Source organism: Phaethon aethereus, assembly GCF_964289735.1.
Source record: "Phaethon aethereus genome assembly, chromosome: 11".
NCBI lineage: Eukaryota > Metazoa > Chordata > Aves > Phaethontiformes > Phaethontidae > Phaethon > Phaethon aethereus.
The window spans coordinates 13,450,078-13,464,905 of NC_138587.1; the positions used below are offsets into that span (position 1 = coordinate 13,450,078).

General features: G+C 42.4%; 1 protein-coding gene across 1 annotated transcript in view; it reads left to right on the forward strand.

Annotated features, from left to right (window-relative positions):
• Positions 1 to 6,868: 6,868 nt before the first annotated feature.
• KBTBD12 (kelch repeat and BTB domain containing 12) overlaps positions 6,869 to 14,828 on the forward strand; it is a gene marked incomplete at both ends in the record, with an annotated part of 29,565 nt that continues 21,605 nt past the window's right edge. The window contains 3 exons of the mRNA XM_082004811.1: positions 6,869 to 7,938; positions 8,888 to 9,158; positions 12,448 to 12,598. Coding sequence (XP_081860937.1) covers positions 6,869 to 7,938; positions 8,888 to 9,158; positions 12,448 to 12,598 — 1,492 coding nt within the window. The remainder of the gene's footprint in view (positions 7,939 to 8,887; positions 9,159 to 12,447; positions 12,599 to 14,828) is intronic.

A 14,828-nucleotide genomic window follows, 5' to 3' on the forward strand; every position in this document is an offset into this window, starting at 1 on the left:
TTGCATGCTGTAAGCGGCCAAGAAAGCTCCCGCGAGCACGCCTCACAGCACGCGTCCCAGCAGCAGCTGGTCCGTGCCGGGACAGCGTGAGACACTGAGGCCGCATCTCGAATCCTGTGTTCAGTTCTGGGCCCCTCACTACAAGAAGGATGTTGAGGTGCTGGAGCGTGTCCAGAGAAGGGCAACGAAGCTGGTGAGGGGTCTGGAGCACAAGTCTTATAAGGAGCGGCTGAGGGAACTGGGGTTGTTTAGTCTGGAGAAGAGGAGGCTGAGGGGAGACCTTATCGCTCTCTACAACTACCCGAAAGAAAGGGGGTTGTGGCGATGTGGGTGTTGGTCTCTTCTCCCAAGTAACCAGCGATAGGATGAGAAGAAATGGTCTCAAGTTGCGCCAGGGGAGGTTTAGATTGGATATTAGGAAAAATTTCTTTACAGAGAGAGTGGTCAAGCATTGGAACAGGCTGCCCAGGGAGGTGGTGGAGTCACCAGCACTGGAAGTGTTCAAAAAATGTGTGGACGTGGCACTTCAGGACATGGTTTAGTGGGCTTAGTGGTGTTGGGTTGATGGCTGGACTTGATGTTAAAGGTCTTTTCCAACCTTAGTGATTCTGTGATTCTGAGACCTCAGGCTGCCTTGACTCAGGCTCCACGGTATCAGGTGGTGTGTGAAAATAAACAAGGTGCCGCAGGGACTGCGGGAGAAAAATAGTTAAAATCTGTTTCAGAAGGATTGTCGTGCTTTATCTTATATAGGCCAATGACATAATTTGATTTGTAGCGTTCACAGTTTCCCTTCCAGCAATAAGGCGACTCAGCCCACCTGAAGCGTACCTGCTGTGGGGCTGATCCTGGGAGATCAGCAGGGCTGAGCAAGGAGAGTTCTTTCTCTGACTTTAATGGGAAGCAGTTCATGTCATCTGGCAAACCTCTTAAAACTGCCTAAGCAATTTAAGGCTGAAGTTTTACCTTTAAATGTGATGCTGACACTTCAGTTCCTAAATTGCATGGTGACCTTAAGTAGGACTTGGACTTTTGACTTAATTAGATGCCTTTGAAAACCTGAAAATCCTAAATCTCCAAGTAACTAGCAACTGACAGAATATGGAAAACTTCTGGAAAGGTACCCTGGCTGCTCGTAGTTATGGTGATACTTGAGACACATCCAAGCACTAAAAATGAGAACCATTTATTAGAGACACTTACCTATGCCCTCTCAAACCATGTAGACATAAATTTCCTAAAAAGAATCGGGTGTTCTCCCACTTAAATGCTCTGCCACAAGTTTGTATATTATATCGAGACTGAATGGATAATTCAAGAAATAATAACCAAGTCAAAGCAAGAAAGTAAGTGTTCCCTGAAACTGTGAGTGACCTTTTCAGCACAAATCTCTAGGCATAGACTAGAAATGCTTCCCAGTCTGACCAGCGATAACTATTCTTTGGATCTGCTGTTTTCAGCCAGTTGGACATATAACTTATGTTGTTTTAGTCAGTTGATTTCATCACTATTTGTTTCTAATGATATCATGTAGGACCATATCAGTAACTTCATTCAAGACAAAGTAATTTATTCCCTGTTGTCTCTGAAAAAAATGAAGAAAATCAGATTGGATTGACACAATTTGTTCTTGATAAATAGGTGCTATAGCTGCTTTTATCACCTTATTGCTCTCTAAATTCTTATAATTCAATCATGTGATAATTTCTTCTGGCATCTTTCCAGGTATCAGAATCAGGATAATAGTTCCTATTATCATATAGATACAGGAACATCTATAACTCCCTTGAAGCTTCCTTTCCATATCTTACTGTCATTGTATCTTTTCCTTACATCAAGGTTAGCATTATTATTTGCCTTTCTTGAACACTGCAGGATCTTTTGCACGGTTTAAAACCTTGATCTTAAATGCCAGCACAGCCTTCATAATTAAACCCGGAGATTATAACGTTATTATCATCTGGGTACTGATTTCTGCCTCGCTGTGGCTGTCAGCCAAACGTCATAATGCATACAATTAACAGATTTGCTTCTCAGCTTACTGATAACAAAGGGAGCACAAATAATTCATAGGCAGAGGCACTGGTTCTTTGATGTGACTGAACTCTGATCCTTTCAGCACCTGAAGGGAGGCAGGCTGAAGACAGGACAGCCTCGTTAAGGCAGAGAAATAAAAAATAAAAAGCAGAGGAGGAAGAGGAGGATGCAGGAGGTGCCCCCCGCGCCGCAGCCCCCTGCCCCATGCTGGGTGCTCTGACCTCTTCTGGGCCAGGTCCCGCAGCTCCCACCCTCCCACCACGGCGCGGGAAACAGCAGATTCCTTGGGACTGGGGGAAAAGACAAGAAAAATCTATGTCCCAGACAAAAGTACAGACAAAATAATGTCTCTAATTACAAGGTAGCTTTTCTTTTTTCCGAGAGGTTAAGGGAAATTCCTGATGAGATGCTTCCATCTGGTTTACAGTCCCTTTCTGCTGGGGCAGTTCAAAGAGGCTGCGGTGTAACTGAGAATTGAGGACAGCATTTATTTATAGTTAGATAGCCTCATAAAAGCTGTAGAGCTGAGCTCACAGCAGTGTGCTTATTTATGTTTTAAACTGCTCATGCAGCACCCTATTGCCTTGCAAAACGTATGCTGTAGCTCCTGCATAAAATTATATATGACTCTTCATAAGGTACACGACACAAAGGCAAAAAAAAAGGTGAAATTAGACTAACAAAGCAGTTGATATAAAAATAAAAGTAGCAGCCAGAACTGGAGAAAAATTAATAGCGTGGCTCTGAAATGAAGTAACATCAAATGAAGATTTGCACCTGAATCCATTTTTCACAATAGGGAAAAAAACCCCCCCCAAAACTCTGAATAAGGCAATAACTCAGATTTCAGCTCCTGGTGATATTACAAAGGATGTGAGCCTTGCGCTGGAGGTTTTATAATGACAACCCAGCCTCTGGCACAACCTCAGTGTAGTGTCTCACTGCAAATTATATTTGTATCACTTTTATCCTTTCTTTTAATATCAATGTACCATCTTTTTCCTCTGTAACCCAGAGGGGAAAGCGAAGGAGCACCATTTCATTATTACCCTTTAATAGTCTTTCCAGTGATATAAAGGAGAATATTAATATCCTTCCAATGACCTCACCTAAACACTGCTAAAAGCCAGGAAGGGAGTGACAAGTTTGTAGCTAATGCACAGGGATGAATTTCTGAAGTTAATGAAAGGATTGCACCCCTGGGTTTTAATTCTGTTTTCTTTTTAACCTCTTAGCTTCAGTTTCCTCAGCTGTAGGACGGAGGAAGTAGACTTGATACAAGTCGACAGCGCAATTTTATTGAGTGCAGTTCCGGCAGGAGCTTGGGGTGCTGTCAAAGCAGGGGCATGAAGACGCTGCATTCTTGTGAGGAAAGGCAAACACTGTCGTCCGGCAGCGTAAGGTCACCAGGCTCTGCCCGTGGCTCCGGCGGGGGAAGCGGCGTGGGGCTGCGGAGCTCTGAGGTGGGCGAGGAGGAGGCTGGAGGGTGTCAGGCGATCCTGGCTGCGAGGTGGAGACTCCGTGCGCGATTCAGCCCGAGGCGAGGCTGGACCCGCTGCAGGGAGCGGGGGCCGCCCCGCCCGGCGCCGCCGGGCTGTAGGTAGCTCTGCTGCCGCGGCCGGGGAGGGCGCCCGGCGCCGCCCCACCAGGCCACCCCGCTCTGGGTGCAGGTGGGCAGTGCCCTCCGTCGTCTGGGTGCTGGGCGTAGGACTTAGCCGTCCGATAATTTGTGCCTGAAGTAGCACATAAATGGCGTGAGCCACATTGTGCTTTGAGGTTCTTATTGCTAACGTCTTCATGGGGAAAGAGGAGAAAATGGCTGTGAGCACGGTGTGCCAGATAGCCTAATGAGTTCACATATAAAGTGAACACAAAGTTCACAAATCCGCAGAACAGTGTGGTCAAAGACAAAGTGTTGCTCTTAAGAAAGCTAAATTAACAGTGAAAGAAAACTTAAAGGTGACCAGCAAAGGAGGTGAAATCGTAACTCAGTTCCACGCACTGCCTCTTCCTGATCTGCACAGAAGTCGGGGGAGGATGATGATGATTAATCATCTCACTTGTTCTTCGCATTAAAAATGCACGTTTTGTCCATTATGGAAAAGCTGGGGGATGTGTGAAGCTCTGACATTACAAAAGATGAAGGAGAGATGTTGATCATTTTGGAGGAAGAACCCTGGCTAGTCAGACTGCTAAGCAGGACTTGCTGGTACTTACTAACCCTTTCAACTAATTGGAGAGTGAACAACCTGGTTTAAGACACTACAGCTCATCTGCTTTAAGATATGTGTGCTTATAATACATCATCTTTGAGATACGGTGTGGTTCCTTTATCAAAATGCAGTGAAGATCAAATACTACAAAGTGATAAAATAGCACAAGGGGAAAACAATAAACTGGCCATCTAATAATCATGTAGGGTTAAAAAGAGGAACATTTTCTACTTCTTAAGAGGCTTCTGCTGACTGTAAAGACTGGTCCAGAGGCAGTCATTGCAGGATTAAGACCTACCTTTTCTCAAATGCAGTATTTCATTTCAATGTAGCCGGGGGGGGAAGTTTAAAAATTCTAGATTTTGGAGATACCATCACTTTATTTTTTGTACTAAACTTGCTGCCTTCGATTGATTTTTAAAAGAGCTCAGAGTTTGGCCCACATTCAGACTATGAAGTTAGTGTTTTGTCTTCCAAATCCATTTTTAAAATCTGGTAATAACCCAGATTCATTTCTCACATGTGTTGCTTCTAGTTCCAGATTTGCAATATGGAAAGAATTGATAAAATCAAGGAAATGCTAGTCTTCAAGAATGCCTGGCTTTTAATTTAGCACTTAAAATGAAGAATTTATGTGACATGTGACAGAACGATGACTACTTCCAAAAACGTCTGAACAGCTAAAATTGTAGGTCTGAGATTGATGATATACCTGTAGATTTCCTTTTCACCTGGGAAATAACTGTAATATTTTTTTAAAATCCATCTATCTAGATCTGTAGAGAAATCTGGACTGTTTGTGAAAATACCTTTAGGTGGATTTCAAAGAATTTAATGTAGTCATTTTTTATGTTGATACATATTTCTTTAATGAAACTAAGACTACTCTCTTGTGCTTCCAGGATGTGAGAAAACCAGTTCAATCTGTTGTACAAGACCCTGACCCTGCAAATATTTAAGCTGCTGAGGAATGTTACTCATTTGAATAGTCCCATTAAGCAATTCATAGCATGTTTACAACGCATTTCGAACATGGTTATACCGCAGCTTTAGGACTCGTCAGCGTATTGGTGTTTCATGACATGAGTCCTTAATGCATTTCCACAACAGAAATGTCTCAGTACCACATTAGAGAGCAAAGCTGTGTTAAGGACTGGTATCCCTCAAGTGATGGGTAAATGTTATTCTCCCGCTGACAGCTCTACCACTGCACCTCATTCTGCAGCGTGCTGACCTGAAAGCCTGAGAGGATCAGTAAAGGGTCCTCCCCAAAAAAACAGAAATGGGGCCATGAAGTTCCTTCTGTTTTCCCCATAAATAAAACCAGAGGGAGTATGTGAATAATTACAATTTAATTAAAAATCCCATTTGAGCTTACAGTAAGTGGAACCAAAACTCTGTCAATCTGCAGCACTTAAACATCCCGCTGAGAAGCAGGAGGACAGCTCAAAATCTGGCCCCTATTTACTAATCCTTTACGTATCCCAAAGCAAACCAGTAGCCACTCCGTAGAAACCAGTGACCTACACTTTGGTGTGAAAGAGTAAAGAACCTGGCCACCTGGACCGAGTTGCTTCCTGCTAGTCCCGCCACCACACTTCAAGGGTGGAAGCTGTCTCTGCCCACACCACCGTCTTGAATCCCTCAGCTTGACGCCTGGGGAGGGAGCTAGCGCTAAAGCGGGGCGCGGGGGGGCAGAGACAAATCCCCCGTTACAGCAAAGAGGCGGCAGCTTCCCGACGGCTGTGCAAGGCTGTAAGCACAGGGCTTTTGAATCAAAACCGTTCTGCAAACTGGTAGCCGAGTCTGGTGGTAAGGCAGAGTATTAAACGTCCACACGTCCTCTTACGCCTCTCCAAAATGCAGCGAACTGGGTGGTACTAGCGGCTTTATTTCCCACCTGATTTGCAGCGGTGTAGATCACTGTAAAAACTAATGAGAGAAGCAAGTCTAATGTTTTCCATTTTTTAGTGTTGGAAAACCCTTTTCTGAAGTCTCTGCTTAGGCATAACTCCTAGTTTGAGATGAGCTGTGAGCACGGAAAAGGCACTACTCCATTCTTACCTGTCTAACCTAAGGGGCTGTTGAAAAGATAAGGTACTTTCAGCATCTAAGCAAGGTCTAATGTCCTTCAGGTGCATGTGAGAAACAAAACTTGAATAGCCAAGGGACTAAGGTCCTGAGCTGGATTTTATTAAAGTCAGTGGAAATCTTTCTCTCGATTCTAACAGGCTCTGGATCAGGATCAGGGAAAGGAGGGAAAGGGCAGCTGGAAAAGACTGTTTTGAAGGGAAGTATGTAATTTTCTTTAAATGATCACAAAATTTGGGGGGGGGGGTGGTATTGAATATTGAAGATCCCTTGAAGTGTTGATTTTTCTGTGTGTGTGTCTTGGAGACCCTGAGCCTGCGACCTCACCATAATTTCACATACTGTTTGTGCATTACTGACTTATATCACACCCTATAGAATGACTAGCTTTAGATATTAACAGCGATATTCATTTGCCCAATAATTTGTCCTTATTGGACAATTTTATGCTTCTACCTTTAGAAACATTCCTGACGAAGACCTTGAATTCTGAGGAGATTTAAAAACAGTAAGTTTGGAGATCAGCCATGGATCATAAGGCTGAGGAGAAAAGAAAGCAGCGCCATAGCTTGACTTTATTGGAACAAGTAAAGAGAATGAAAGAATCAGCAGAGATAATTGATGTTGTGCTAGTTGCAGAAGGTGAGAAGTTCCCCTGCCATAAGGTGGTGCTGGCTGCCTTCAGTCCCTATTTCAAAGCCATGTTTACCTGTGGCTTGGTTGAATGCACGCAAAGAGAAGTGGTACTGTATGACATCTCTGCAGAGAGCGTGGCCGTAATACTCAATTACATGTACAGTGCAGACTTGCCCCTCACTAATCAGAACGTGCAGACTGTTGCGCTTGCTGCGTATTTCATGCAGATGGAAGATGTTTTCAGTGTGTGTCAGAAGTACATGATGGACAATATGGATGCTTCCAACTGTGTGGGCATCTACTACTTTGCAAACCACATTGGGGCAGAAGAATTATCTGATCAAGCGAGGATATACTTATATCAGCATTTTGCTGAGGTGAGCTTACAGGAAGAAATATTGGAGATTGAATTCCAGCAGCTGTTGACTCTTATAAAATCAGATGATCTGAATGTTTCCAGGGAGGAAAGCATTCTGGACCTCGTCCTTAGATGGGTCAAACACAGCAGAAAGTCACGTGTAGAGCACCTTATTGAGCTCCTGAAGCAAGTGAGGCTGGTACTTGTCAGCCCTTCCTTTCTTGTGGAAGCCCGGAAAAGGAACACAATGATCCTGTGCAATGCAGAATGCAATGATATGTTTGAGGAAGCACTGAAAACCATCAAGCTATCCAGCCACCCTTCTCTCAGCCTGCGATACGGCATGGAGACTACTGATCTCTTACTCTGCATCGGCAACAATTCTCTCGGCATTAGGTCAAGACACGGTAGCTACGCAGATGCCAGTTTTTGTTTCGCTCCTGCGACACAAAAGACTTACTTCATCTCCTCTCCAAAGTATGGAGAGGGTTTAGGATGTGTTTGCACTGGTGTTGTCACTGCGAATAATGACATTATTGTGGCAGGAGAGGCAAGTGCTGTCAAAATGTCTAGACAAAAGACCAGGAACATCGAAATTTATAGGTGTGTACCCTCTGTTGGAAAATCCCTAATTATTTAAAACTTTTAAATCCAAATAATGTTTCTGGGGACAAAAGAAGACCAGTAGACAAAGCGTTCTTTACTTGAAAGTTTTCCCAGAGATTTTGATTACTCTAATCAATTTGTCACAATGTATCTTTATGGCACAATGAATTCTATAGATACAACCAAATCCTGATGCCTTTTCTCCTGAAAGAAGGATTTGCTGTAGTGGCATCTCTGTATAGATGAGCTTGATTAGATCCTACAACAATGTATGTGGATCTTATATTCTCTGACCTCAAATCTCAACATTTTCCTAGGATGCTCTTTTCTAGGTCATTAGCAGGGGGACAGAAATCAAGTGAATGGCCTGAGGAGTCCAATAAGACAGAGACAACACTCTTCTCTGTTGATGTTGATGATAGCACTTCGGAGATTAAAGGATAATGATTGATAGCTTTAAACCCTCACTCTGTTTTTACTCATGTGTTTTTCAGATGCACCCATTTTAAAGAAAACCAGACATTTTCTGGATTAAAGACAAAATTAAAAAATGGTGACAGCATTTTCAAATACAGATGCCTAAATTTAAGGAAGTAAATCCATACTGAGGCAGATTGAAGAGGCCTTATTTTCAGCAGTGTTGAGCTCTCACTCTTCCCACTAACTTCAGTGGAAACTGATTGAGTAGCACATGCAGAAATAAGGGACTCCTAACCTTAATTAGGGTCAAATATCTTTGAAAGGATGCCTAGGATTCCTCATACTAAAAATGCTTGATCTTGCAAACATGGGCCTCAATTTTATAACTCCTCTGTGAAGAGGAAAGCTGCTCTTGTCATTGTACCATTGTCTGAAAAAACATTGACGATGAAGGGGGTAACGTTTCAAAACAAGCTGATGGGACCTCAGTGAACCAGGGCATTTACAACTTTGGATTTTCCTACAGATACCACCAGCGAGGCAACCAGTTTTGGCACAGCCTGTGCACCACTCAGCTCCGTGAACTCTATGCATTGGGCACTATCCATAACGATCTCTATGTAATAGGAGGGCAAATGAAAGTGAAAAATCAGTATCTGGTCACAAACTGCGTGGAGAAATATTCCATGGAGCAAGGCACCTGGAGAAGCACAGCGCCTCTTCCAGTACCGCTAGCCTCCCATGTGGTGGTGACCGTGAAGAACACGCTGTACGTGCTGGGTGGATGGACGCCACAGGTTAAGAAATGCACCAGTTGTTTTGTTTTGTTTGTTTACTAGCAAGCAGAGCTATGCTTCGTTTATATGATCTGTAATTTTATGCTGCTTCTTGCATAGGAAAAGTACATCAGTGATAACAGAAGAATAAATTGCTCGCATTCCTCTGATTAAACGTCTTTTGTAGGACAACCAAGTAGGGTGAAGAGGAATAATATCCATCTTATGCCATCCTCACTGTAAATACCAACTTTAGGCATGGCAGATCTGTCAGAGAGATGTGCACAGTGAGCAAGAGTTTAAAATACTCTGTCAACATGGGTTCCATTTTAAATAGCTACTGTGTTAAAGACCTTATTTTTTTCAAAAAAAACACTTGAATTGAAATAACTAGGATGATACTTAGTACTTATGTGGCACTTTTTTGTCATCACAGGCTGTGAAAAATGGATTAACTTCAGTCTTTCCTTATACACTGTCCACTTAAGTTTTCTAGGTATATCAGTAAATAATGGTATTTAAACCATACAGAAGTCCTTAATTGAGCCCTGTCTTCAAAAAATGTGTACACAGGTAAATTCGGGGGACAGATTTCTATCTAAAATGTAAAGTTTGCCTCAATTTCTCAGGAAACTTTCTTGATTAATCAAAATTCATTTATTTGATTTTAATTAAATTATATTTTAAATGAAAAGTCAAAGTATTCTCTGGAAAACAGATTTCAATCAACCCATTTATTTGTTTCGGTTGCATTGCTTGGCCATGTAAAGTTTTAACAGGAATTTTTGGCAGGGCCACAGATACCATGTTCAGTAGTAGAGGGAATATACAGAACTATGCTGCAAGGAAGATGGATTGATGTCAGGACCAGCGCTCGCTCTCTCCAGTTGCTCCCAGTGTGAAAGATCTTTTCTAAGAGCGTAGCCCATTCTTACTTACTGCTTGGTGCAGTTTAAATTTGAGCGTTCAAGATAAAGCCCCACATTTACTTGACAATGAAGTAGAGCATCTGTAATCCTTATTGCCGACAGCAATATGTTCAGACTGTCATCACGTCGCATGGGCTTGTGTCCTCTTGAAATCAATTACTGTTTAAAGTATTTAAAAGTGAGATGCATTCAGCAAACAAGGTTTCCACCTCTTTGGATATTTTGAGTGCAGGAGTCCCCAAAGGAGACAACAAGAAGATCAGAGAGTATTTCTGGTACTGAAACAACTGAGCAAGGATACCTCGCTATTTAAAGAATTAAAATATGAAAACATACTTAATGTAGAAACAATCTGGCTGTAAAAAAAGCTTGAACAGAAAAATATGTTATATAACAAAGAAGTCAGTCAACCAGCTTTGTCTTTCTTGATAGTTCTCCAGAACAGATTGTAAGGGGAAGAAGTGGCTTAGAAGCACCAGTCAGGAATATTGAGCCAAGAATGGTTCTAAAAAAAATACAGGCACCTGTGAAACACTTGAAGTGGATACCTGCCCATCAGTACTATCGGTAGCAATACACAGGAGTCTGAGTTTTTATATAAATAGGCCTGAGATGAGCAGATTAACAGTAATTGATTAAAAACCATAGCTTTGCAAGATTAGGGCATACCTGAACAGATCGGAACAAATTAGCTAAAGCTCTCAAGAAAGTGCTTTAAGACCAGCACTGTGGAGTGCTGAATTCTTCTGGTACCATGTATGTCCCACACTCGCCTGCCAGATGTGGTGACCGTATGTGTGGGGCTACCAGAGCTGCACTGTGAAAGCAAATTAGTTCGTCAAGCCAGTTGTCCCTATGCTCAAGCAGCACGGAATGTTCTGTCAATCCCCAACAAATACTAACGAGGCAGCATCGATGAGAGTGCTGTAAATGCCTGTGTCCATTACAGGACCGAGATAAATACATGTTCCTTTCCCACTCAGGCTTTGCAATTGAAACAAGACAAGACACAGTCAAGCCAGGACATAAAGTGACAGCTTTGGAGGTCAAGGGCTCAACTCACAGCGGCTTTGCTCTGGCTCAGCGCTGGTCTAGCCTCACTGATGCCAGCGGACTTAAAACCCCAAGCAACTCCAGCCTTGGTAACTGGGGGCTCTTAAAATGGAAGAAGGTGTTTGGTGAGGCTGAGAGGAAGGTTTCAAACCCTCGAGACAGAGAGAAGGGCTGCTGGATGTTACGTTTTCTGTTCATAAAGAGTACACTGTGCACTCTGAGGTGAACGTTACCACAAAAATGAGGCAGGATGTGAACTTACATTATGTCTAGTGCCTGCTCCCAAGTATATGTTTACTCTGTGTTGAAAATGCACAACTTGCTTACCCCTCGTTCAGTGAATAAATCAGTGTTTCACACTCGTGACGAAGAAAGAGCATGTCCCTGGGCACTTACAGGGGGTAAGCAAGGGGCTATATATTTACTTTCTAGTTTGTCTCCTACTGTCTTGTCCATTACAACAGTGTTGGAACGGTCTTTAGGGAAAGAAAAATAACAAGCTAAAGCAAGAACACATATCACAACATCACAAGTAAGCAAAGTAGTTCTCTCCTTCTCACTCTCTCTACGTGAAACCTTTCATCCTGAAATATTTCGGGATCCTCCCCCCACAGCCTACTGCTTATAGTCAAGGCTGCCATACCCAGAAAACATAATCTGGGTTCCCTGCATCACACTAGACAGGCAGAGAAAGGGGAAGAAGATCAGAGAGAACAAGAGGAGTAGGAGCGAGTATAAAAGGAGTATTACAGCAGCAAAAGTATAGCGGGGGTTAGGAGCTTATTATGAAAACTATTGAAGGAAGAGTTACAGCAGTTGAACAACATTACTCTAGTTTGACTGACTAAATAAATGTGCAAATGAGTTGAGAATAAGTTTTGTATATATACAGGCCTGAGAAAGGCCAGCTAAGTACCTCGCCGAGACTCACGGTATGGTCTGACTAACAGTGCGAAGAGGTTTCAACCTTCATCAGGAAGAACAAACGTCAGATAGGCTGGTTTTCCCTCTATTATTATTGGGACTTTACAGCAGCCTTGCGAAAGAGGTACATTCTGCGAGAGCCAGGCCCATGAATGTGTTGTCATTAGCCAAATCCTCAGCTTTATTGCTGAATATAGACGCCTTCTTATTCATTTGCCTTCTGCAGCGCGCTCCCAGCCACAAGTCACGGGTGCCGTTAAACCCTGGTGAGTATGAATCACTTCGCGGCTCTAATTGATGTGTTTGTGTTATCTGCTCAGCTGTCTGCTGTGATTAATTGCATGCAGGCGTGTGCAGAGGGCTCCAAATGTTGTATTATTATATGGCTGTCATATTTCATACAGATGGATCTCCCTGACGATGAGCCGGATCGATTAAGTAACAGAATGTTTCGGTACGACCCAGCCCAAGACAAATGGACAGAAGGCGCGCCAATGAAGTACTCCAAATACCGCTTCAGCACAGCCGTAGTCAACAGCGAGATTTATGTCTTGGGTAAGAGGAAACAGATTTTTAACAGATAGTACCATGGCTTTTTCTTCTTTCCAGCAATTTGCCTCTGCGAAGTGAGATACCCCACCCTTTGCTGTGAAAGTAGGAAAAAGTACGTTGGACTAAATGGATAGTATTTTTCTAGAGTTATTTTTTCCCCACATCATTTCTTCCTTAATTTGTGTAGATTAAATTAAGTGAATGTTTAGTGTCCTGGATTAATGTAACAGAGATACTTCACTTTTTAAACTACTTTTTTGGGGGTATCAGTGTGTGCTGTAAATAACAAATTTTAAAAGGGGGATAGAGAAGCCCTGTTAGCACCATTTCACAGGTGAGCAATGAAAAGCTAAGGAACATACCCAGCTCAATGAAAGAATGGCACAGGGAAAAAGAGAATTTGGATCTCCTGGACAAAACCAACATTCTTTGTGGATTCTGATAAAACTCAATGAATCATTTTCTCTTACCCACCTCAACACGGTGCATTTTTGGGAAAATTGAAATCTTCCTTTTGTCTTTTTTTGATTGAACCTTTTCAATTTTTTGTTTCAAAACAGTATTTTGACCAAAAGTGTTCAGACTTGTGCGAAAGAGTTCAATAATCTCCTACCCCAAAATATTTTGTCCCTAAATGATCCCCATATATATCCCCAGTTCTACAGTTCATCCATAACATGACTCTTTTCCTAAAGACCGTCCTTCATGGCCCCATCCCAACCTCTATCCAAAGCAACAGAAGGAACTTCACCTGTTTCTGAACATCAGGAAACACCTCAGAAAGTGGCAAGCAGAGGATTCTTCTGAAGATAAAATGATAATGTAAGGCAGGGAAAGGCAGATGGAGAAGAGAAGAAAGGCATTGTGGGCATTGGGAATTTTATTGGGAAATAGTTGAAGGGGCACCTTGAAAGTAGAATAGGAGCCAGAAATGGTGACGAAATGAAGTGGAGAAGGATTATAGATAGATGTATAACTGGAAAGTACTTGAAGAAGTGGTGAAAAAAATACATACAGTCAATTAATCCACAGGTGGGCTGTGGGTTATTCATGTTCTTCCATGCTCCCGTGGTCCCGTGGGCAGCATCAGACATGAAGAAGGTAACAATCACATCACTACCTCAGGACCTTCCAATCCCTTTGTGATTCAAATTACTCCTGCTTACAAGCTTATCGAAGTGAACACAATAAATAGGATCTTAGCAACTTTGTACACCTCCTGTATGGGGTGTTCTGGTTTTGTCTGTGTTGTTATATACCATGGATAAAGGAGATTTTGTTCCTGTCATGTAATACAGAAAGCATTTTGCAGGGGGTGTATCTAAGAAAGGTGTCTTTGAAGTAGAAGAGAAAAATGGCTTTAATGCTGCATTTGTCTTCTTTTAGAGAAACTTCTTTCTCTTAAGTGAGACAGGCCCATAGGCACAACAGGAGAAAGGGGGAAAGAAGTCCATATGGAAAAGAGAGGTTTGCAAACAGAAAATACTTTCATTATTGTCAAAGGTTAGTGGTAGAGAACATCATTATGCTGTTAAATAACGAGAGTGTTGGCTGCCCAGGTTCAAAGGTGCTTCAGAAATGTGGAAACTCCATCCTTTGTAAAAGGTTAACGATATATAATTATTTATACTGACAGTGATGCTCTAATGGGGCAGCAGAAGCAGCCATAATAATTGGGAACAGAAAGGCTGTATTCATGTGTTTCAGTAAGAAGTGCTCTGAGATCAAGACCACGAATGCTGTGATGACACAAGAGAGTCAGGGAGAAAAAAAAAAGGAGCTGCCTTGGGACACGTGATAAAACAAACTGGCAGTCATCTTCACAGCACGCCTGACACTGAAACAAGGAAAAGGAGTGGCTAATAGTGAAAACGGCATCCATTTTCTTCCCTCAAAATCTCATAAAGCAAGAAGTATATCTGAGTCATTACAGTAATGAAATGTACAGATTGAACACAAAGCACAGTATTAAATCTGGAAAGCGCCTATTTAAACGGCATTGAGGAAAGTTCACGGTCTCACAGACCTTCACAAGTGTTTTGCTAATGTAAAAAAACCCAAAACATTGGTTTATTATGTATAGCTGCCAGTGTTGCAGTATTCAGGGAGCTGAACATCGACTTGAATTCTTTCTTACATGCTAGCCAGTACCAATAATTTTTTTTTTGGTGAGAAAATCTTTGTTAACAATCGGATTGGTGGGTGGGCCAGAACAGGCTCTTGTTCTGTCTCC